This window comes from Tamandua tetradactyla, chromosome 17 (assembly GCF_023851605.1).
Source record: "Tamandua tetradactyla isolate mTamTet1 chromosome 17, mTamTet1.pri, whole genome shotgun sequence".
Lineage (NCBI taxonomy): Eukaryota > Metazoa > Chordata > Mammalia > Pilosa > Myrmecophagidae > Tamandua > Tamandua tetradactyla.
The window spans coordinates 78,128,807-78,154,868 of NC_135343.1; the positions used below are offsets into that span (position 1 = coordinate 78,128,807).

The 26,062-nt window shown below is 38.1% G+C and overlaps 1 protein-coding gene across 4 annotated transcripts in view; it reads left to right on the forward strand.

Annotated features, from left to right (window-relative positions):
* Window positions 1-26,062, forward strand: part of TTC27 (tetratricopeptide repeat domain 27) — a 312,437-nt gene that overhangs the window by 54,752 nt on the left and 231,623 nt on the right. For all 4 annotated transcript variants that reach the window (XM_077135030.1, XM_077135029.1, XM_077135028.1 and 1 more), the window contains one exon: window positions 140-242. In XM_077135030.1, coding sequence (XP_076991145.1) covers window positions 140-242 — 103 coding nt within the window. The remainder of the gene's footprint in view (window positions 1-139; window positions 243-26,062) is intronic.

Below are 26,062 nucleotides of genomic sequence, written 5' to 3' on the forward strand. Positions count from 1 at the left end.
TGAATGGGTCAGCTTTCTAAGGAATTGATTTATTTCATGTATGTAAAAATATTTCCAAAAATTAATTTTCATTAATACAAAGCCTTTTTTTTCCTGGTGTGTTCTTTAATTTTGACTTATGTGATGCTTTCTTTTTTAGACCTTGCCGTGGTGGACTTTGAGATGTGTGAATATTCATCAGCAACTGCTTGAGGAACGTTCCCCTCAGCTTTTCACTCTTGCTGAAGACTGTATTGATCAACGTAAGTGTCGGATTTTTGCTTCATATGGGCATGTACTGCCATTCTAATTTCTCAGCAGACGTTCCTTATTAGTTTGTTCTATGACAAGCATTCTAGTTTGCTGGCTGCCAGAATGTGGTATACCAGCAATGGAATGCCTTTTGTTTCCACTGTTGCCTGCCCATGGAATGGCTTTTAAAAAGGAATTAAGTTGCAAGTTTACAGTTGTAATACTGCAGAGTGTCCAAATTAAAGCAAGGCTATAGAAATGTCCAATCTAAGGCATCCAGGAAAAGATACCTTGGTTCAAGAAGGCCGATAATGTTCAGGGTTTCTCTGTCAACTAGAAAGGTACATGGTGAACATGGCAATGTCTGCTAGCTTTCTCTCCAGTCTTCTTGTTTCATGAAGCTGCCTGGGGACGTTTTCCTTCTTCATCTCCGATGGTCTCTGGCTGCATGGGCTCTGAGGCTCTCTTGGCTATCTGGTTCTTTCCAAAATGTTTCCTCTTTTAAAGGAGTCCAGTAAATGAATCAAGACCCACGTGGAATGGGTGAAATCACCTCTCCCTCTAATTAAAGATTAATACCCACAGTTCGTTGGTTCACATCTCCATGGAGATAATCTGATTGTGTTCCCAGTGTGCAGTACTGAATAGGGATGAAGAGAAGTGGCTGCCTTCAGAAGATGGATCAGGATTAAACATGGCTTTTCTGGGGCACATCATCCTTACAGACCAGCACAACAAGTAATAAATGGTGACTTTTTGTTGGGGTTGTTTACTGTTCTTTTTTTCTGGATGTGGAATATCATAAATAATTAGGTTGTCAGATTTTAGAATTTCTTTAATCTTTTTTTTGCATGAGCAGGAGCCGGTAATCGAACCCAGGTCCCCAGCATGGTAGACAAGAATTCTGCCATTGAGTCACCATCGCACCGCCCTCTTTTAGTCTTTTGAGCTTTAAAATGGCAATCACTTTTATTTATATTACCTACTTAGAGTAATTTGTTCTATGTTCTTGACCATGATTTTATCACAGATTGCTTTAAGGTATTTTAGTATTTTTTCTGTTTTTTTTCTTTTAACTGAAACAATGAGAATTTAATAGCTCATGCTCATGGTTTGTTTTTTTAATTAGTTTTTTTTTAAATACCAAAAAACACCAAACAAATGCAAACATTCTTAACTTTTGATCATTCCGTTCTACATATATAATCAGTAATTCACAATATCATCACATAGTTGCATATTCATCATCGTGATCATTTCCAGGAATATTTGCATCTATTCAGAAAAAGAAATAAAAAGAAAACAGAAAAAAATTCATACATACCATACCCCTTCCCCTTCATGGATCACTAGCATTTCAATCTAAATTTAACATTTGTTCCCCCTATTTATTTTTATTCGATATGTTTTACTCGTGTTTTGACAAGGTAGATAAAAGGAACATCAGACACAAGGTTTTCACAATCACACAGTCACATTGTGAAAGCTATATCATTATACAGTCGTCTTCAAGAAACATGGCTACTGGAACACAGCTCTATACTTTCAGGCAGTTCCCTCCAGCCTCTCCATGACATCTTGACTAACAAGGTGATATCTATTTAATGCGTAAGAATAACCTCCAGGATAACCTCTTGACTCTGTTTGGAATCTTTCAGCCATTGACACTTTACTTTGTCTCATTTCACTTTTCCCCCTTTTGGTTGAGAATGTTTTCTCAATCCCTTGATGCTGAGTTTCAGCTCATTCTAGGGGTTTTTTCAATCCCTGGATGCTGAGTCTCAGTCATTCTAGGATTTCTGTCCCACATTGCCAGGAAGGTCCATACCCCTGGGAGTCATGTCCCATGTAGACAGGAGAAGGGTGGTGAGTTTGATTGTTGTGTTGGCTGGGGAGAGAGAAGCCACATCTGAGCAACAAAAGAGGTTCTCTTGGAGGTGACTCTTAGGCCTAATTTTAAGTAGGCTTGACCTATCCTTTATGGGGTTAAGTTTCATATGAACAACCCCCAAGATTCGGGGCTCAGCCTATAGCTTTGGCTGTCTACACTGCTTGTGAGAATATCAAGAATTCAACTTGGGGAGGTTGAATTTTCCCCCTTTTTCACCATTCCCGAAGGGGACTTTGTTGCTTCCTATGAAACGGAGCTCAAAGGATATTAAGGAATGATGAGAAAGAAAGAAAGAAAGAATGAGAGAAAGAATGAAAGACAGACATAGATGGGTTCAGGGGGTCTGAAGCGCAGCGATAACAGACCAGAGACATCAGACAATGTTATTCTTAACTGATTCCTGCTTATATACTGCAGAGTTCATGTGACAAAGAGTACGCATGCACCTGGTGATAAATACAGAGTGCTTATTTAAGATGACCACAAAGAACCTGGGGCTAAGACAAACAAACATTCTCTCTCTCTCTCTCCCAGACTGTTCTCCATTAAGCAAATAACTGTCTCCTCAATTTCTTGCCGCCACTTTAACGCCAGCTGCTCCCTAAAAATTCTGCAGGTCTTGTTTTAACCCTTGGCTTCTACAGGACTTTGCAAATACTTTTTTATTCACTGTTCAAATCACTCTGGGATTTATCGGGGCATCACTCTGGACAAACCAACAAAATCTCATGTCCTACTCAAGGTTCCATGTACTTAATGGTGTTCATTTAAGCTGTCTACATAAATTATATTAGGAAATGCACTAGTCAAAATATAAATTTTGTACCAAATAAACATTTTTTGCTTTAGTCACACACATAAGTTAAAATTTTTAAATATTACCATCTATTTTCAACACCTTGCAGTAATGACATTCCTTTGTTCTTCCTCATGCAAAAAGATTTTAAAATTTTGTACATTTAGTCACTATCATTATACACTCTAGGCATTCCTAGATAATACAGTCTCAATCTTTATCGTCTATCTTTCTTTCTGATTTCATTTGTGCCCCCAGCCCTCCTCCCTCTATCATTCTCACATGCAGCTTCATTCAGTGTTTTAACAGAATTGTATTACAGTTAGATAGTATTGTGCTGTCCATTTCTGACTTTTTACATTCAGTCCTGTTACACAATCTGTATCTCTTCAGCTCCAATTACCCAATACCTTACCCTATTTCTATCTCCTGATGGTCTCTGTTACCAACGAAATTCTCCAAGTTTATTCACTGATGTCAGTTCATATCCATGAGACCAAACAGTATTTGTCTTTTTGTTTCTGGCTAATCTCACTCAGCATAATGTCCTTAAGGTCCATCCATGTTGTCACATACTTCATAACTTTATTCTGTCTTACAGCTGCATAGTATTCCATTGTATGTGTATACCACAGTTTGTTTAGCGGATGGACATTTAGGCTGTTTCCATCTCTTGGCAATTGTAAATAATGCTGCTATAAACATTGGTGTGCAAGTGTCCGTTTGTGTCCTTGCCCTCATGTCCTCTGAGTAGATACCTAGCAATGGTATTGCTGGGTCATATGGCAATTCTATATTTAGCTTTTTGAGGATTTTTTCTGTTCTTAAGAAGTCTTATTGGAAAAATAAAACTGCAACTTTATTAAAAGAAAAAAGCCTAACTTACTTGGGGTGGAATAAATTGTGCTAAATTGCACATGCTGAATAGGGATTTAGTTTTTCTTTTATATTCTGTTGAATTCATAAAGAAAGACTCTTTTTGGCATTTGGTAGAAAAGACATTTTACGAGGATTACAATTGATAGGGAGCATTTTTATATTTTGTTTTATATTTTTTGTTGTAATATATAATGTGTATGCAGCAAAGGGCCTTAAAATATATGAAAAAGTATAATTACCAAATAATTGTAAATATCCATGTTAATGCCGCCTATTTTGCAGGTGACCCTCATGTATCCTAGTGAAGCATTTCTAAAATGAGAGTCTTGGGAACCTCAACACAAACTTCCGTGGTCCCTGGGCTTTTGGAATGTTTTCTTGGCAAAAGGAGCTAAACAAAAGAAAATAATAAAAGCAAATTCCCTCCTGTGAAGGAGGACTTGAATGCAAATGAATATGAACTCAGTAATGAACATGCGAGTTACAGATTTGACTTAGGTTCTAAAGGCAGTACTCTGTTCCCATCACAAGAGTGTGGAATGAATACATGTGCGTGCACCTGTGTGCCTGTGATGGTGTGATGTGGTGGTGTGAAATCACTCTGTGTGGAGAAGCAGTCGTCTCTACCAGATGGAGGTAGCTCATTCTTTTTTTTTTTTATTTTTTATTTTTTTATTAACGGAAAGAAAGAAAAAAAAGAAAAAAAAGAAATTAACACAACATTTAGAAATCATACCGTTCTACATATGCACTCAGTAATTCTTAACATCATCACATAGATGCATGATCATCGTTTCTTAGTACATTTGCATCAGTTTAGAGGAACTAGCAACACAACAGAAAAAGATATAAAATGTTAATATAGAGAAAAGAAATAAAAGTAGTAATAATAGTAAAAAAAAAAAAAAAAACCCTATAGCTCAGATGCAGCTTCATTCAGTGTTTTAACATGATTACTTTACAATTAGGTATTATTGTGCTGTCCATTTTTGAGTTTTTGTATCCAGTCCTGTTGCACAGTCTGTATCCCTTCCGCTCCAATTACCCATTATCTTACCCTGTTTCTAACTCCTGCTGGACTCTGTTACCAATGACATATTTCAAGTTTATTCTCGAATGTCCGTTCACATCAGTGGGACCATACAGTACTTGTCCTTTAGTTTTTGGCTGGACTCACTCAGTATAATATTCTCTAGGTCCATCCATGTTATTACATGCTTCATAAGTTTATCTTGTCTTAAAGCTGCATAATATTCCATCGTATGTATATACCACAGTTTATTTAGCCATTCTTCTGTTGATGGACATTTTGGCTGTTTCCATCTCTTTGCAATTGTAAATAACGCTGCTATAAACATTGGTGTGCAAATGTTCGTTTGTGTCTTTGCCCTTAAGTCCTTTGAGTAGATACCTAGCAATGGTATTGCTGGGTCGTATGGCAATTCTATATTCAGCTTTTTGAGGAACCGCCAAACTGCCTTCCACAGTGGTTGCACCCTTTGACATTCCCACCAACAGTGGATAAGTGTGCCTCTTTGTCCGCATCCTCTCCAGCACTTGTCATTTTCTGTTTTGTTGATAATGGCCATTCTGGTGGGTGTGAGATGATATCTCATTGTGGTTTTGATTTGCATTTCTCTAATGGCCAGGGACATTGAGCATTTCTTCATGTGCCTCTTGGCCATCCGTATTTCCTCTTCTGGAAGGTGTCTGTTCAAGTCTTTTTCCCATTTTGTAATTGGGTTGGCTGTCTTTTTGTTGTTGAGTTGAACAATCTCTTTATATATTCTGGATACTAGACCTTTATCTGATATGTCATTTCCAAATATTATCTCCCATTGTGTAGGCTGTCTTTCTACTTTCTTGATGAAGTTCTTTGATGCACGAAAGTGTTTAATTTTGAGGAGCTCCCATTTCTTTCTTTCTTTCTTCAGTGCTCTTGCTTTAGGTTTAAGGTCCATAAAACCATCTCCAGTTGTAAGATTCGTAAGATATCTCCCTACATTTTCCTCTAACTGTTTTATGGTCTTACACCTAATGTTTAGATCTTTGATCCATTTTGAGTTAACTTTTGTATAAGGTGTGAGATGCGGGTCTTCTTTCATTCTTTTACATATGGATATCCAGTTCTCTAGGCACCATTTATTGAAGAGACTGTTCTGTCCCAGGTGAGTTGGCTTGACTGCCTTATCAAAGATCAAATGTCCATAGATGAGAGGGTCTATATCTGAGCCCTCTATTCGATTCCATTGGTCGATATATCTATCTTTATGCCAATACCATGCTGTTTTGACCACTGTGGCTTCATAATATGCCTTAAAGTCCGGCAGCGTGAGACCTCCAGCTTCGTTTTTTTTCCTCAAGATGTTTTTAGCAATTTGGGGCACCCTGCCCTTCCAGATAAATTTGCTTATTGGTTTTTCTAATTCTGAAAAATAAGTTGTTGGGATTTTGATTGGTATTGCATTGAATCTGTAGATCAGTTTAGGTAGGATTGACATCTTAATTATATTTAGTCTTCCAATCCATGAACACGGTATGCCCTTCCATCTATTTAGGTCTTCTGTGATTTCTTTTAGCAGTTTTTTGTAGTTTTCTTTATATAGGTTTTTTGTCTCTTTGGTTAAATTTATTCCTAGGTATTTTATTCTTTTAGTTGCGATTGTAAATGGGATTCATTTCTTGATTTCCCCCTCAGCTTGTTCATTACTAGTGTATAGAAAAGCTACAGATTTTTGAATGTTGATCTTGTAACCTGCTATTTTGTTGTACTCATTTATTAGCTCTAGTAGTTTTGTTGTGGATTTTTCTGGGTTTTCGACATATAGTATCATATCGTCTGCAAACAGTGATAGTTTTACTTCTTCCTTTCCAATTTTGATGCCTTGTATTTCTTTTTCTTGTCTAATTGCTTTGGCTAGAACTTCTAACACAATGTTGAATAATAGTGGTGATAGTGGACATCCTTGTCTTGTTCCTGATCTTAGGGGGAAAGTTTTCAATTTTTCCCCATTGAGGATGATATTAGCTGTGGGTTTTTCATATATTCCCTCTATCATTTTAAGGAAGTTCCCTTGTATTCCTATCTTTTGAAGTGTTTTCAACAGGAAAGGATGTTGAATCTTGTCAAATGCCTTCTCTGCATCAATTGAGATAATCATGTGATTTTTCTGCTTTGATTTGTTGATGTGGTGTATTACATTAATTGATTTTCTTATGTTGAACCATCCTTGCATACCTGGGATGAATCCTACTTGGTCATGATGTATAATTCTTTTAATGTGTTGTTGGATACGATTTGCTAGAATTTTATTGAGGATTTTTGCATCTATATTCATTAGAGAGATTGGTCTGTAGTTTTCTTTTTTTGTAATATCTTTGCCTGGTTTTGGTATGAGGGTGATGTTGGCTTCATAGAATGAATTAGGTAGTTTTCCCTCCAATTCGATTTTTTTGAAGCGTTTGAGGAGAGTTGGTACTAATTCTTTCTGGAACGTTTGGTAGAATTCACATGTGAAGCCATCTGGTCCTGGACTTTTCTTTTTAGGGAGCTTTTGAATGACTAATTCAATCTCTTTACTTGTGATTGGTTTGTTGAGGTCATCTATTTCTTCTTGAGTCAAAGTTGGTTGTTCATGTCTTTCCAGGAACCCGTCCATTTCATCTAAATTGTTGTATTTATTAGCGTAAAGTTGTTCATAGTATCCTGTTATTACCTCCTTTATTTCTGTGAGGTCAGTAGTTATGTCTCCTCTTCCATTTCTGATCTTATTTATTTGCATCCTCTCTCTTCTTCTTTTTGTCAATCTTGCTAAGGGCCCGTCAATCTTATTGATTTTCTCATAGAACCAACTTCTGGTCTTATTGATTTTCTCTATTGTTTTCATGTTTTCAATTTCATTTATTTCTGCTCTAATCTTTGTTATTTCTTTCCTTTTGCTTGCTTTGGGATTAGTTTCCTGTTCTTTCTCCAGTTCTTCCAAGTGGACAGTTAATTCCTGCATTTTTGCCTTTTCTTCTTTTCTGATAAAGGCATTTAGGGCAATAAATTTCCCTCTTAGCACTGCCTTTGCTGCGTCCCATAAGTTTTGATATGTTGTGTTTTCATTTTCATTCGCCTCTAGGTATTTACTAATTTCTCTTGCAATTTCTTCTTTGACCCACTTGTTGTTTAAGAGTGCGTTGTTGAGCCTCCACGTATTTGTGAATTTTCTGGCACTCTGCCTGTTATTGATTTCCAACTTCATTCCTTTATGATCCGAGAAAGTGTTGTGTATGATTTCAATCTTTTTAAATTTGTTAAGACTTGCTTTGTGACCCAGCATATGGTCTATCTTTGAGAATGATCCATGAGCACTTGAAAAAAAGGTGTATCCTGCTGTTGTGGGATGTAATGTCCTATAGATGTCTGTTAAGTCTAGCTCATTTATAGTAATATTCAGATTCTCTATTTCTTTATTGATCCTCTGTCTAGATGTTCTGTCCATTGATGAGAGTGGTGAATTGAAGTCTCCAACTATTATGGTATATGTGTCTATTTCCCTTTTCAGTGTTTGCAGTGTATTCCTCATGTATTTTGGGGCATTCTGGTTCGGTGCATAAATATTTATGATTGTTATGTCTTCTTGTTTAATTGTTCCTTTTATTAGTATATAGTGTCCTTCTTTGTCTCTTTTAACTGTTTTACATTTGAAGTCTAACTTGTTGGATATTAGTATAGCCACTCCTGCTCTTTTCTGGTTGTTATTTGCATGAAATATCTTTTCCCAACCTCTCACTTTCAACCTGTATTTATCTTTGGGTCTAAGATGCGTTTCCTGTAGACAGCATATAGAAGGATCCTGTTTTTTAATCCATTCTGCCAGTCTGTGTCTTTTGATTGGGGAATTCAGTCCATTAACATTTAGTGTTATTACTGTTTGGATAATATTTTCCTCTACCATTTTGTCTTTTGTATTATATATATCATATCTGACTTTCCTTCTTTCTACACTCTTCTCCATATCTCTCTCTTCTGTCTTTTTGTATCTGACTCTAGTGCTCCCTTTAGTATTTCTTGCAGAGCTGGTCTCTTGGTCACAAATTCTCTCAGTGACTTTTTGTCTGAGAATGTTTTAATTTCTCCCTCATTTTTGAAGGACAATTTTGCTGGATATAGGAGTCTTGGTTGGCAGTTTTTCTCTTTTAGTAACTTAAATATATCATCCCACTGTCTTCTAGCTCCATGGTTTCTGCTGAGAAATCTACACATAGTCTTATTGGGTTTCCCTTGTATGTGATGGATTGCTTCTCTCTCGCTGCTTTCAAGATCCTCTCTTTCTCTTTGACCTCTGACATTCTAACTAATAAGTGTCTTGGGGAATGCCTATTTGGGTCTAATCTCTTTGGAGTGCGCTGCACTTCTTGGATCTGCAAATTTAGGTCTTTCATAAGAGTTGGGAAATTTTCAGTGATAATTTCTTCCATTAGTTTTTCTCCTCCTTTTCCCTTCTCTTCTCCTTCTGGGACACCCAGAACACGTATATTTGTGCGGTTCATATTGTCCTTGAGTTCCCTGATACCCTGTTCGAATTTTTCCATTCTTTTCTGGATAGTTTCTGTTTCTTTTTGGAATTCAGATGTTGTATCCTCCAAATCACTAATTCTATCTTCTGTCTCTTTAAATCTATCATTGTAGGTATCCATTGTTTTTTCCATCTTTTCTACTTATCCTTCACTTCCATAAGCTCTGTGATTTGTTTTTTCAGTTTTTCTATTTCTTCTTTATGTTCAGCCCATGTCTTCTTCATGTCCTCCCTCAATTTATCGATTCGTTTTTGAAGAGGTTTTCCATTTCTGTTCGTATATTCAGCATTAGTTGTTTCAGCTCCTGTATCTCATTTGAACTTTTGGTTTGTTCCTTTGACTGTGCCATATTTTCAATTTTCTCAGCGTAATCCGTTATCTTTTGCTGGCGTCTGGGCATTTAGTCAGATTTCCCTGAGTGTTGGACCCCACATGTTGTAAGATTTTTCTGTGAAATCTCTGGGTTCTGTTTTTCCTATCCTGCCCAGTAGGTGGCGCTCGTGGCACACGTTTGTCTACAGGCTCCACCAGTAAAAGTTGCTGTGGGTCCTTTAACTCTGGAAAACTCTCGCCGTAGGGGAAGTTTGACAGCCGAAGCGTCTTGGAAAAGTGCCAGCCGGCCCGGGGGTCCGAATGCGGGGAGGGTCGCCGGCCGCCGCAGCACGTGAGAGCGCCCGACCAAATTTCCTAGTCGGCCCGGGGCGCCAAGCGTGGCGGAAGGGCGCCAGCTGTCGCAGCCCAGGAGAGTGCACTGTTCCCAGGTGGACCGGGGAGCCACGTGTTTGGAAGGGACCCCCTGGTCACCGTTCTCCGCAGTCTGGGGATTTCTGACCCAACTCTTTCAGTTGGTGCAGGGGGCCTCGCGTGGTGGGGGCACCAGCCGCCGCGGCCCAAGGGGACCGCCTGCCCAATTCTGCCAGCTGGCCTGGGAAGGAGGAAAGGAGGGACTCCGGCCGCTTGCCATCCCGCCCAGGAAAACCCGCGCCCCTCGGTGATCTCACCGGAGCTGGTTCTCCCAGACAGTCAGCCGTTTCAGGATGGGGTATGCCGTCCCTTTGATCTCCGTCGTGGCTCCGGGAGCTGCTCTGTATTGTCTCCACTCCCCCAGTAGCTGTTCTGGAGGAGGAAAGGTGAGGGTGGCAAGGCTGTCGAGGCTGGTGGCGGAGGAACTGGTGAAGGCGGAAGAGGGCACCGTGGTGGTTGGAGGGCCGACGGAGCAGGAGGGGGAAGAGGGGAGAAGGAGGGCGGGCGGGTCGGCTGCTGCGGGGCGTGGGCGCCGCGCGGCGGGCCGGCGGAGAAAGAGAGGGGAGTGGTAGCTCATTCTTGAAGGCATAAAATACCTGTTATCTGTGTGCAGTTGTAATTGCGGGAAGCTCTTGTACCTTCCTTTCAGGATACATCTACGTAGTAACAAGTTAGCCAGAATACAATAGAGTGTGCTGTATCTTGTACAGTAATAAACATTACCTCTACTACGTGGTAGTTTAGTAATTTCTCCATTTTTATTTTGTTCTAGGTCAGAAATAAATATATTAGCATAAATATATGCTAATTTTAGATAAAATGAACATCTGTACATGAATCAAAAGAAAATGTAAGAAAATCTTATTTAATCAGTTTAATTACTGATTCATTTGTGGTGTTCGTACCAGGACTTAGACAATTTGCATTTTCTCAAGATCTTATGTAATGGAAGGCTGTGGAACAAGCAAGAGCTTGTTAGACCATCTGAGCTTGAACTTTGATATGAAATACATATATTTTGCTGTTGGATTTATACTTGATAGATAATAGCAGATTATAGTTTTATTAAAGGTAAGGCATTCACTTTTCTATACAGTGATTTTTTAAAACATTATGGTGAAATATAACATATAGAAAAGCAGTATTCGATTCCCGGTGCCTGCCCATGTTAAAAAAAAAAAAAGCAGTAAATTTCGAAGTACATTTTAACAAGTAATTATAGAACAGATATAGTTTGGTATGGGTTATAGTTCCACAATTTCAGGTTTTTCCTTCTAGCTCTCTGTGCAGGTGTTCTAGTTTGCTAGCTGCTGGAATGCAATACCAGAAACAAATGGCTTTTGAAAAGGGGCATTTAATAAATTGCTAGTGTACAGTTCTAAGGCTGAGAAAATGTCCCAGTTAAACAAGTCTATAGAAATGTCCAATTGAAGGCATCTAGGGAAAGGTACCTTGATTCAAGAAGGCTGATGATGTTCGGGGTTTCTCTCTCAAGTGGAAAGGCACATGGCAAACATGATCAGGATTTCTCTCTCATCTGGAAATGCACATGGGAACACAGTGTCATCTGCTACCGTTCTCTCCTGGCTTCCTGTTTCATGAAGCTCCCCAGGAGGCATTTTCCTTATTCATCTCCAAAAGTCGCTAGCTGGTAGACTCTGCTTCTAGTGGCTCTGTCATGCTTTGCTCGCTCAGAAACCTCTCATTCTCCAAAATGTTTCCTCTTTTATAGGACTTCAGAAACTAATCAAGACCCAACCAAATGTGTGAGTACACGCCTCTACCTAATCCAGCTTAACAACCACTCTTGATCAAATCACATCTCCCGGGAGATGATCTAATTACAGATTTAAACATGCAGTACTGAATAGGGATTAGAAGAAACGGCTGGATTTATAAAATGGGGTTAGGATTAAAACATGGGTTTTCTAGGGGGCATACATGTTTTCAAAAGGACTGTCTGGTGTAGGAACCATCTGGAGGTTGTAGGTTTCTGGAAAGTAATCTTAGTACATGAAATTTTTGTAGGATCTCAGATAGAGCCCTAGGTGTTGTTAAGGGTTAACAAGAATGGTTAAAGGTTAATACCTGTAATCAAAGGTTAATACCCACAATTGGGGCACAGCATCTCTGTGGAGATAATCTAATCAAGTTCCAATTTATGGTGCTATATAGGGATTGAGAGAAATGGCTACCTCCATGAGTGGATCAGGATTAAAACATGGCTTTTCTAGGGTGCATAGTCCTTTCAAACTGGCACACATGCCATCACAAATTTTTGAAATGAAGTATGATATACTCCTAGATATTAGATTTTAATTCCTAAAATTGCTAAAGTTTTGAAAGCCAGGGGTTAGTTGAAGGTCATTGATCGTGTTTTAGTTTGCTAATGCTGCCAGAAATGCTATATTCCATAAATGGGTTGGCTTTTTTTCTTTTTAATATGGGCAGGAACTGGGAATTGAACCCAGGTCTCCAGCACAGAGGCGAGAACCCTGCCAGTGAACCACTGTGGCCCACTGTGAGTTGGCCTTTATGAAGGCAATTTATTACCTTAAAAATTTACATTTCTAAGGTCATAAAAATGTCCAAACTAAGGCATCCTGATAAAGATACCTTGACTCAAGAAAGCCAACCTGGTTGGCTTCAGCTGGTTCTTTGGCTTTTTGTTTCAAACAGCTCCCCTGGGGGCGTTTTCTTCTTGCATCTCTAAACATCTGGGTCTCCTGTTGACTCTGAAGCTTTTTCCAAAATGGTTTCCTCTTAAAGGATTCTAGTAAGCAACCTCACATTGAATGGGTGGAGTCGCATCTCCATGGAAACTACCTAATCATAAGTGTCCACCCACATTTGGGTGGATCACATCTCCGTGGAGACAGGTAGATAACTCCTTCCCAGCAGTGTTGAGTCAGGATTAGAGGACATGGCTTTTCTAGGGTATACAACAGTTTCAAACCAGCACAGATAGTAATTTTTTTTTTCAGCAGCCAAAGTATTTGGGAGAATATAGCATTAGTATTTAGCCCTTATATTTATTTTTAGCTCAGTTTAATTTTGTAAAAAGGTAATTACATTATACTGTATAGAGTTAACTATGCCTCATGCTTTTATGGAGAATTGGTAAACGAACAACAACAAAAACAAACCTGGTAGTTTTTTTCTTAAAAGGAAATAAATTTTGATACATTTGTAATACATTTCTTTTCTTTATCTCTTATATACATTTTCATTTATGGCTACACTTATTACCACATTTCAGTGACAGTGTTTATAATGATGACTCTTTATTAAGAAAAGAAGAAAAATACCTTCCTTACGTACCGTTTTAAAATTTAGGGAAGTTTTAGGAAGAATTCTATTCTAAGAGTTTAATTCTACAACAGAAAGGGTGGTTAGCTAAATATGTGGAAAATAGGGCTCTTAAGTGATTCATTCCCTAAGTGGTTTCAATTCTTCAGTGTTTCCATTTGCTTTGCCTTTCAACTGAAAAATTTTGTACTGTTTTAGGCTAATCAATGTCATTTTTCATCTTATCTAGTCATAAATTGGTCCATTTTGGCTGTCTATATACGTCTGCACATAGTCTTAAACTATAACAGTTGATAAACAGTTTTATTAAAAAAATATTTTGTCCTTGGATTTGACCAAAATGTTGTAATTTATAACTGAAATATGTTCAGTGTCTAGAGAAGGATTTTATATTGGAAATGTTGTTGTTGAAGATTTATGAAAAAGCTTGCAGAATTATTTTTCACTCTGTGAAATAGGAATTTATGATCAACTGTGATCTTTATATTTTTGTTCAAGAATGTTATATCAATAGAATATATTGGAATACAGTCCATCATAATGACAGTTTGCTGGACTGATCATCTTTTTTTTGAAAAGAGTAGATTAGAATTTTGAGAAGTATTTTACTCACCAAGATCTGAGGCATTCTTTTGAATGTCACACTAAATGAAGCTACTATTCTCTAAATCTAACTTAGATGCACAGTACCATGTATCGCAGAATCCAATACTGAAAACGTGTTCCATGCAGTGCAAGAGATGAATATTGTGGTTTAGCTAAGAGAAAACAGGTTAAAATGCTTTGGCAGAGAGCTCTGCAGTGACATCTGCAGGCAGTGCTGTGACTAGCATTGGATTGTTTTCACATTGAACGAGTTGTTCAGGTTAGTCTCTTAGTGACTAATGTATACGTTAATATTTTTTCATAAATTTGATACTTTAGAGTAATGTTATTAGATACGATTATCTGTAATTATGATTATCCACAGGGATTTCATTTTAATATAGCATTAAAATAATTTCATGAGAAGAGATTTTGATTTTAACATATGTTTTTGGTGTACTGGTTGACATTTTGATTCTGAAGGTCATGAATATTCATTTCCAAGGAGAACCTACTGATTTATTAAGTTAATAAATATACGTCTATTGGATGAACATGCTCCTCTTTTTATTTAAACCATGAGGTCATCCCAGGCTCAAAACTTTGTGTTCATAGTTGACTCGTTGTTTTCTATCATTCTGCGTATCTAGCCAGTTCTTAAATCTTATCAGTTCTTCCCTAAGGGTCACATATCTATCCTTCTTCATTCCTGCAACTCTTGTCCTAATCATGTCCGAAATATTTAGTTTAGAAAGGTCCTTTAGAGATCGTCTGGTCCAGCTGAAGCTGACTCTTGTACCAAGAACTGAGACTCAGAGAGGTTGCCCATGAACCAGAGTCTCTAACTGCCAATCCTGCTCATCCTTCTCTCCATTACACTTCTTTGAGTTGGTTGTTGGTGATATTGTTGCAGTTAACACTTGTATAGTGCTTACTCCATATCAGGCACTATTCTGAGGCTGTACATATCTACCTCATTTTTTCCTTGAAGTAGTTCTGACAGAGCTGATGAGTTAACGTAGTGGATATGGTGTGTTTTTTTTGTTTTTTGTTTTTTTTTTGCATGGGCAGGCTCCGGGAATTGAACCTGGGTCTCTGGCATGGCAGGTGAGAATCCTGCCTGCTGAGCCACCGTTGCACCGCCCTTTTTTTTTTTTTTTTGAGGTATAATTAACTTAGAAAATGACTCATAATTAAAATGTACAATTTGACTTTTTTGCATATGTATACTCCTGTGAAATCATCACTACAATCCAGACAATTAACAGGACACAGCATTTTAGAACCTGGCTTTTAGTTCCTATTCTGTCACTGGTTCCTTGTGGGTCCTCAAGGTTTCCTCCCATGTAAAATGGTCTTTGAATCCTTTCCAGATTTAAAGTAATGTAATACTTTGTAGTCTAGCTTCCCACCCAGTCTAAATGTAGTACTCCAATTTGAAGATTGTGATCAAAAAAGTTATTTCCTATTTTCTTGGGCACTCAGAGCTTACTTTGAGAGAGAGCCCATTCTATTCTTAGGACTATAATGTTACCAAGTGCTTTGTTTTATTAATTTTAAAAAATCTGTCATTCTGTCACTTAACTGCTTGCTAATCAAAACTAGCCACTACCCAAATTATCATTGTGATGGGCTCTATTAAATACATTTAAATAAATTAAATTAAATTAAAAATTCATTTTCTTTGTCTTACTAATCACGTTTCAGGTGCTCAAAAGCCACATGTGGTAATGGCTCCTATTTTGGATATTGCAGCTATAGAATATATCATTGTACAAACTTATATGGGACAGTACTGCTGCTGAGCTACAGAGAATGACGGGATAAAAATCTGTCCCTCCCTGTGTGTCCAGCCCTCCGGTTGCTTACAGCTGTTATCATCATGTCCACTTCATGTCTGAAGGGTTTCGGTTGACTTGTAGTGTCTTTCTTGACCTTTGTTCTTTCCCCTAATGTGGTAGTGCTGGACTAATTTTTCTAAATACCTTTCATTGTGTTATTTTTTCTTCTTGGATAAGGAGAATTTTTAATTATTCCCAGTTTTATCTTTGGCCTTCTGTTTCCTATTTGTGCTAGTTTGAAAGGATTATGTACCCTAGAAGAGCCTTTAATCCTGGTCCATCTTGTGGAGGCAACCTTTTTTTTTTTTTTTTTTTTTTTGCGTGGGCAGGCACTGGGAATCAAACCCGGGTCTCTGGCATGGCAGGAGAGAACTCTGCCACTGAGCCACTATGGCCCACCTGGCAGCCATTTCTTTTAATCCATATTCAGCACTGTAGGTTGGAAATTTGATTAGATTATCTCCACAGAGGTGTGGCTTGCCCAGTTGTGGATATTAACCTGATTAGAGGGAGATGTGACTCCACCCATAATTTTGGGAGTCTCAACTCTCCTTAATTTTGGAGAGAGCAACAGAGCTGCAGAGCCACGAGAACCAGTAGAGCCCACATAGCCAGAGACCTTTGGAGATGAAGAAGGAAAATGACCCCCTGGGGACCTTCATGAAGCAAGACGCCTGGAGAGAAAGCTAGCAGATGTTGCCGTGTGCCTTTCCAGTTGAGAAAGAAACCCTGAACTTCACTGGCCTTTTTTGAGTGAAGGTAACCTCTTATTGGTGCCTTAATTTGGACATTTTTGCAGCATTAGACCTGTAAAGTTGCAACTTTAATAAATTCCCCCTTTTAAAAGCTGTTCTGTTTGTGGTATATCACATTCCAGCAGCTAGAAAACTAGAACACTGTTCAATTAATATTTAACTTAGAAAAACATTTTTGTATGCTTGCTATGTTACAGACCTATGCTAGTTGCTGGAGATATCAGTGAACTCAGTGGGACAGATAGGGAAAAAAAAACAAAGTATAAGGAGTGAAGGGCAGGGTGTGATTGGTTTAAACTTGAGAGGTTCAGAGAAGGCTGTATACCAGTAGGTGCTAGAAATTGATTAGTAAATGAGACATATGAGTATCCTCTTTTGTGAACCTTACAATCCAGAGGTAATGTTATGGCTAAATTTCACCCATCTTTCAAAGGCCTGATATTTCTAATAAGGTTTGTTCCACCGTTCCAGCTTTTTGGATTTCCCCCTTTGCTTCAGTACCACACAATTTATAATCAAATTCACTGTGTATTGAATGGTGATTGCGTATCTTCTCTTTCTAGTTGCCTTTTTAGGGGAGAACAGAGCTTAAGCCTTGCTGTGGAATATAGCACAATTCTCAGAATATATGATAAACTCAATATATAATATTAATAAACATATATAATATGTTTATTAATTAATAAACAATATATAATAAACAACATCCTGTTGTTTAAAGGATATAGGATGGAAGAGAGGGAAATAGTTGGGAAGCACGGAGACCTAGGAGGATAAAATAATTAAAGGGGACAGAGGTCGGAAAGGTCAGGGAATAGAGGATTTTTTTTAGGAGGAGTCATATCTCCATCTAGTCAAAACATCACACCCACAATTGGGCACGCCGCATCTGTGTGGATATAATCTAATCAATAGTTTCCATCTATAATACTGAATCTGGATTGAGAGAAATGGCTGTCCCCACAAGATTGGACCAGGATTAAAACATGGCTTTTCTGGTGTACATAATAGCTTTAAAACCAGCACAGATCACTTTTCTCTTGCAGTTTTCAGAATTCTCTCTCTGCTTTGACATTTGACAATCTGATTAGTAAGCATTTTAGAGTAGGTCTGGGTGGATCTCTTCTTTTTGGGGTGTACTGTTGTTCTAGTTTGCTAGCTGCCAGAATGCAACACATCAGAGACAGATTGGATTTCAATAAAAGGGAATTTTATTTCGTTAGTTCTTTAGAGGAAAGTCAGCTAACTTTCAACTGAGATTCTTTCTTACATGGGAAGGCACAAGATGATCTCTGCTGGTCTTCTCTCCAGGCCTCTGGGTTCCAACAACTTTCTCCGGGGTGATTTCTTTCTGCATCTCCAAAGGCCTGGACTGAGCTGTGAGTGCTGAGATGAGGTATGCTGAGCTACTTGGGCAGTGCTATGGTTGAGCTGTCTCATTTAAGCACCAGCCAATTAAACCAAACATCATTCATTGCAGCAGGCACGCCTCCTCACCGACTGCAGATGTAATCAGCCACAGATGAGGTTTACATGCCATTGGCTCATGTCCACAGCAATAGATCTAGTCACCTGAACCTGACTACCACAACTGTGCTTCTTGAATCCCCAGTTTTACGTCTTCCGTTAGAGATGGGAAATTTTCAATGATAATTTTCTTCAGCATACTTTTTTCCCTTTTCCCTTCTCTTTTCCTCCTGGAACACCCATGACACATATATTCATACACTTCATTTTGTCTTTTAATTCCTTATAACTGTGCTCATTTTTTTACATTCTTTTCCCTATCTGTTCTTTTATGTGTGGGATTTCTGATGTCTTGTCCTGTTTTAGTTTGCTACAGCTGCTGGAATGCAATATACCAGAATGGAATATCTTTTAAAAAGGGAATTTATTCAGTTGCAAGTTTACATTCTAAGGTCTTGAAAACATCCAAATTAAGGCAAGGCTATAAAAATATCCAAACTAACGCATCAAGGGAAAGATACCTGGACTCAAGAAGGCCGATGATGTTCAGGGTTTCTCTCAGCTGAAAAGGCATCTGGTGACATCTGCTAGCTTTCACTCTCAGTTTTTTGTTTCATGAAACTTCCGCTAGGATGTTTTCCTTCTTCATTTCCAAAGATCTCTGGCTGTGTTGGCTCTGTGGGTTCTGCTGGCTCTTTCCAAAATGCTTCCCTCTTTAAAGGGCTCCAGTACGCACCCCACCTTGCATGGGTAGAGTCACATCTCCTGCATACCATCTAATCAAAAGTTACCATCCCAATCAGATAGGTCACATCTCTATGGAAATAATAAAAAAAGATCCCACCCAGTAATACTGAATGAAGATTAAAGGACATGGCTTTTCTGGTGTGTACAACAGATTCAAACTGTCATGTCTTCTAGTTCACTAATCCTTTCTTCTGCCTCTTTAAATCTGCTATTGTAAGTCTCCATTGTGTTTTTCATAGAAGATTGTGCCTTTCATTCCCATAAATTCTATCACTTGTATTTTCAAGTTTTTGAGTTCTTCTTATGGTTGCCCAATATTTTCTTTATATCCTTCATCTCTTTTGTCTTATCTTGCCTTAACTTGTTGATTTGATTTTTGACTTGATTTAGCACATTTGTTTGAACTTAATTACTTATCTCAACTCCTGTATCTCATTTGTGTTAGTTTGTTTCTTTGAGTGGGCCACTTCATTTTCCTAGTATGACTTATAATTTTGGTTGGTTTTTTGGCATCTGGTTTCCTTGATTAGTTTATACTGCAGATTGTTTTCACTCTTTTTTTTGTTGTTTTCATAATATTCTTTTATTTTTCTTTTAATGTTCATGGAGTCAGTACTGATGGTCCCAGCTTTCATTTGTGATATTAATAATTTGTATCTTCTCTCTTTTCTTTCTTGGTAACCTGGTTAGAGGTTTATCAGTTTTGCTAGTCTTTTCAAAGAACCAGGTTTTCGTTTAAGTGAATGTTGCTTTCCTGCTTTCATTCATTTCTATGTTTATTTTTATTATTTCTTTTTTTCTGCTTACTTTAGATTTAATTTGCTCTTTTTTTTCTAGTTTCCTAAGGTGGAAGCTTATTGATTTGGGATCTTTCTTCTTTCTGTTATATGCTTACAATGTTATAAATTTCTAAGTACTGTTTTTACCGTGTCACAATTTGATGACTTATACTTTCATTTTCACCTAGGTCAAAGTAGTTTTTAAATTTCTCTTGAGATTTCTTCTTTGACACATATGTTATTTAGAAGTGTGTTGTTTAATCCCCAAATACTTTTGGATTTTCCCAGCTGTCTTTCTGTTATTAATTTCTAGTTTGATTCTGTTGTGGTCTGAAAGTACTTTATATGATTTCTAGCATTTGAATTTGTTGAAGTGTGTTTTATAGCACAGGTTGTGATCTATATTTGATGTGAGCTTTAGAAGAAATTATGGTCTGCTGTTGTTGAATGAAATATTCTATAAATGTCAATTAGATCCAGTTGACCGATGGTGCTGTTCAGTTCAGCTATATCCTTACTGATTTTCTGTTTGGTGACGTATTACTGGCAGAAGTATGTTGAAGTCTCCAACTACAATAATGGATTTTCTATTTTTCCTTGTAATTCTATCAATTTTTGCCTTATTTATTTTGAAGCTCTGTTGTTAAGCACAAACACATTGAGAGTTATATCTATCATTATGTAATGACCCCTCTTTATCCCTGCTAATTTTCCTCATTAAGCTATCTACTGTGTCTGAACTTAAATAGCTACTCCAGCTTTCTTTTGATGAGCATTAGCCAGGTATATCTTTCTCCGTTCCTTTACTTTTACTCCGTGTATTTATTGGTTTTGTTCTGTCACCTTGGGTTTTCTGGTTTGTTGGCTTTGTTCTCTGTCTTTTCTATGGTGTCAATGCAACTTAGTCTAGTCCTTGCATAGCTTCTGTTTAACTGTTCAGAATTTTTCAGCTCTTGTCTTTCTGGTTCTTGCCCTGAGTAAATGGAACGTCCTTCAAGGAGAGTCTCCCTGTGTGTGGTTGATCCCAGTCAGCTGTTCGTAGACAAGGCAGGCCCAGTCTCAGGAGGAGGAGGAGGTCATCAGCATGGCGTTTCCCTGAGGAGGAGACCCAGCCTGCTGCCAGTCTTTCCGGAGCGGGCTCTAGGCTCTGTGCTTTTCCCGGCCTGCGTAGCAGGTGGTGTGTGTCGGCCTGGAGCTCCCCGTGGGTGTAAAATGGTGTGGTGGCTTTAACCTCAGCCTGCCAGGGGCGTGGTTGAGACAGAGGCTGAGGTGGAAGACAAGTTTGAATTGTTTCTGCTTCCCACTCCCAGTGTCTTAATTCTGTGAAGGAGGTTGCTGCTTGAGCTGGGCTGGCCACCCCACCTCCCCTTCCTTGGGAAAGAGAGGTCCTTTGAGAAATTATCTCCTCCGCTTGATTTGTTACCTTGTCTCTCAGACTGTTTTAACTCTGCCCTTGCCTGAGTCAGTGTTAACAAATGAAAATGCCTGGGGCTTTCTCTAATGACCTACTAAGGATATTAAAAAAAAAAAATGGTAAAAATGAAATTCTTTTTAGAGCTGGTCCCCAGACCCAAGGTTTGCCGGTCAAGAGCAGGAGTTGATACCTGGCTCTGTAAAGGTGTTTTTCCAGTATTCTGAGCTTGGTGGACTCCAGAAACCTCTGTTTTTCTTGTTGTTGTTGTTGTTATTTTTGTTTTTGATTCTTTCCTTCATCAGCCCCTTCATCTCTGGCTGGGGAGGGAGAACTCAGGCTTACATTTCTGTTTTCTCTGGGTTTATGTGTGCTCAGAACTTGTATTCAGCAGTCCAAATTTGTTAATTAAAACCATAGTTGGAGCTTGGTTGAACTACCTTCCCTTGCTCATAGTAGAGTCAGCTTCTTTATACCACCAGGAAGTATTTGTCTCTAGCAGCCTGCCCTACAGTGAGGGAGAGACGCCAGCCTTGACAGTGTGGGGTTTTACTTACAGTTCCATGCTATCACCCTGGCCTCTCTCCCTGTTCCCGGACTGGTGTGCTTGGTGTCTGGTTGCAGGCGTCCCCCAAATAGTTGTTGCAGACAGTTCCTGGCTATTTAGTAGCTGCTCTAGAGAACAAACTACACCTCCCTGCACTGCCATCTTGTCCTGTCTCCTGTAATAAGTTTGGAAATCAGAAAGTGTTAGTCTTCCAACTTTGTTCTCCTTTTTCAGGATGATTTTGGCAATTCAGGTCCACTTACCCTCCCATATGAATTTTTTTTTGGTGCATGGTCTGGAAATCGAACTCAGGTGTCCCGCATGGAAGGTGAGCATTCTACCACTGAACCACCCATGCACTACCCCCATATGGATTTGATGGTTGTTTTTTGTTTTTTTCCATTTCCACAAAGGAATCTATTGGAATTTTGATTGGAATTGTGATGAATCTATATATCTCTGGGTAGAGTTGATATTTTAGCAGTATGTAGTCTTCCAATCCATGAACAAGCAATGTTTTATAATTTATTAGGGTATTCTGTAACTTCTTTTAGCAGTGTTTTGCAGTTTTCCTTATACTTTATATCATTGGTTTAATTTATTCCTAAATATTTGATTCTTTTAGTTGCTATTGTGAATCAAAATTTTTTCCTGATTTGCTAGTGTATAGGGACACCACTGATTTTTGCCTGTTGATTTTGTACTGTAACCACCATTTTGCTGAATTTTTTAGCTCTAGTTGCTTTGTATGGATTTTTTAGGGTTCTCTATGTATAGTATCATGTCATCTGCAAATAGTGTTTCTGTGCCTTTTTAACATGTCTTTAGGCATTTTTAAATTTTCTGATACAATAAGATGTGTTAGATTCATTTTGTACTTTCCCTGCTGTAGCCCTGGAATAAGAAGTTTGTACAAAGAGCACTGGTTCCTTTTAAAGCCTTTCAGCAGGCATATCTAGGAAATATAGGTATGTATATAAGTGCATATAAACACACTTCTCTCCCGTGCTTTTCTCTATAGTAAAAGCCATGATCTCACACTAATACCTCTATTCTAGCCAGATATCACAGAATTTATTCTAGTATTTTCCCTTCCATAATTCCCTTCTCTTTCAGTGAGAAACCTGGCTTCCATTAACCTCAACAGTACATATTTGTATAGGAGCTCTGTGTTTCACCAATCTCAAAGCCAAGCAGCATGTTTCTTTGGCTCTAGCCTTAGCCGTGTAGTCTGCCCCGTGGCCCTCGCCTTGCTGAGCACATGGTTAGTCCCTGGCCTGGACCTGTTGAATATGCTGGTCAAGTCCCTGGCCCTTTTGAACACCCAGTTAACCCCCAGCTCCAGAATGTACCTATTTAGTCCCTGACTGAACTCCAGCCCTGCAAACCCTCTGAGCAAGCCCTAGACTCTGTAAACTTGTTGACTAATCCTCTACTTAGGCCCCACTCTTCAGGACTGGGGCTCAGGCCCCAGTCCATTTCTGGCAGCTATGTAGCTGAAGTCCCGAACCCTGGCAAACGATTCACCTGAGGCCCTGTTTGATCCCGCCCTGGTGAACATACTAAATGAGTCCCCAGTCAAGATTAGGTCCCAATCCGCATGCCTGTATAATCCATGGCCCAGACCGAGGAGTTCCAATGAAAGTTTCATTTTTGCATGCAAAGAGTTTTTATCTTTGATTTCATATTTATATACTTTTCTTAAGCTGAAATCCTTGTTCCTAATGATAATAACTTATTTATTTTCTATATGAAAAAATTTAAAAATAGTACCAATATAACTATTAACAGTGGGACCACTGAATGGTGTTTAAGATTTCTTTGCAGCTCTGTTTGTCCTTAGAATATTTTATATTAAGGATGTAAAATATGTTCTAAGTCAAAATGTTTTAAAGTCACCTGAAATGATTATTTTTCCTCTCACCAACTTGTTGCATAGTTATTCTTTTTCATTTGTTTTCATTTTTGAGGGATTGCTCTTTCTCTTTTTGTTTTACTTTCATTTTTTAAAAACATAAAGCAATTGTATGATTCTGAAGTTAAAACTGTATAACTACGTCTGTTCAAAGAAATTGCTCATCCGTCACTGTTCTCCTTATACACTGTTCTCTCTCTTCTTTATTAATTTTTTATTTTATTAGTTTTTTGTGTTTCTTTTTGTTTTATCCCCTTCCCTTTTCTTACACAAAATGCAACTTACTGAATGTACTGTTTGACCCATTACTTTATTTTATTTAGTATATCCTGAACATCACTCATTTTTGTGGCTTTGTAGTGTTCTAGTATGTTGATGTTTTGTATTTATTCACCCTGTCCTGTGTTGATAGACATGGGACCTTTGGACTATTTCTAGTATTTTTTTCTGCCATATTTTGATCCTTGAAACTAGGTTTTAAAAGTTGACTGAGGCAAACAGGAGACCCTGATTCCTCTAATTAGCAAAAGCTTCTGTTTTTGTCTAATTTTATAGTCTTGCCTTTCCCTACCCTTTGATATCTTCTGAAGAATTCTATGAATGCTTCTGAGGTTCTGCTATATAAGCTTAACATGGTACAAACTGTAGGATATCTGAACCAGCTATTTGATGTATTCTAGCTTCCCTTAGACGCTTTGGAGTAAGCGTGATCTGGGTTTGACTTCCTTAGCTCTGAAATGGAGATGATAGCACTCACCGTGAGAAGTCTGGTAAGGTTATTTAGTAGGTAGTTGTATTGCAAATATCTTTGTGTCTTAATGCTTTTATTAGCTAGGGTTTTCTAGAGAAACAGAATCAACAGGAGATATCTGTACATATAAAATTTTTAAAAGTGTCTCACATAACGGTGGGAATGTAGAGTCTAAGGTCTGTAGGGCAGGCAGTGAGCTGGCAGCTCCAATGAAGGTCCTCAACAAACTCTCAGGAGAGGCTGGCTGGTCAACCATGGAGGTGTAAGAGTCCAAGATCTGTAATCCTGGCCACCAGCTGGCAGCTCCAGTGAAGGTCTTCAATGAACTCTCAGGAGAGCCTGGCTGGCTGAAGCAGGAAAAGTGATTGCCTCTTCTGAATCCTCCTTAAAAGCCTTCTGGTAATTAGATGAAGCATCACTCATTGCAGAAGATACTCCCCTTAGCTGCAATCAGCTGTGGATGCCACCAGCGTGGTCATGGTTTTGGTCCATGAAATATCCTCATAGCAACAGACAGGCCAGTGCTTGCCCAACCAGACAACTGGGCACCACCACCAGGCCAAGTTGGCACATGAACCTGACCATGGCAATGCTGTTAACTTGAAAAGTTATTTAATCTATTGAAACAAAAGACTTGTTTAAGAAAGTAGATTTTCTTAGGCTATTGTTTACATATTAATTATTTGAAAATGTTTATTTAAGTGGCTGAAATGTTTTTTAGAACTTAAGCAGATGACAACAAAGTCAAGTGGTTGGCATTTGTTTTTTTTTTTTTTTTTTTAAGAGAGAGGGAGGAAAGGAAGGAAAGACAGAGAAGGAAGGAAGGGAGGAAGAAAGGGAAACATTTTTAAACATTTTCTTGTTTTATTATATTTTGTTTGTTTGTTTGTTTTTTACATGGGCTGGGGCCGGGAATCGAACCGGGGTCCTCCGGCACGGCAGGCAAGCACTCTTGCCCGCTGAGCCACCGCGGCCCGCCTGGCATTTGTTTTTTAATACAAACAACCTCAGTTTCAGAGGATGACCTTAGGCTAATATCAACTTATGTCAATTTTCTAAACTATGTAAATTACTAGATAATATATGGCATTCAGAATAATCACTTTGTTGTTTTATCATTTTAGTCATCATAAGCCGTCATCACTTTTTATAATAGAAAACGATATATGTAAACAGTATTTTAATAATCTGAGAGACTAAGTACTTTTAAGTAAACTTCTGAAGATAGAAAAATATGTTAAGTAACTGATTTTAGGAATATTATTAATAACCAATATTATAACTAAAAAGTTTCTGTTTAACCTGTGGCTACTTTCATAAATCAATTATTGTCTGCCATTGGAGGAAACTCAAGGTATTTGGGATCTTTCTGTATTATTTCTTATAAGTGCATGTGAATGTGTAATGATCTAAATTTAAGTTTAATTTAAAAAAATCAGTTAACCAGCAGTATATCCACTCCACCTTCTTTATCTTCCCAATCATCTTTTTGATAACTGGAGACTTTTATTCAATTTATATTTTTCAGATTTCCTCATTACTTTATTTTTATCCTTATAAATGATACATTAAAATAAAGGTAATTTCTTTTTCTTTATCTGCCAGTAATAATACAATCTTAAGTTGCTTCACATTTTAAAAGTGTATGTTTTGCCCATACTACCTGCTAAAAACATAGTGTATGGTAGAGAAAAACACCTAAGATGCAAGACCTTTTCCATTCTGAAAGTATGATGTAATATTTATTTGATCAGTAATCCCTGGTTTTTGGAATATTAGATATCTTTCTTGTCCTATAGGCCTCTTACGTTCATAGCTATCACCTTGGGTAGTGTCTAGGTCAAGAATC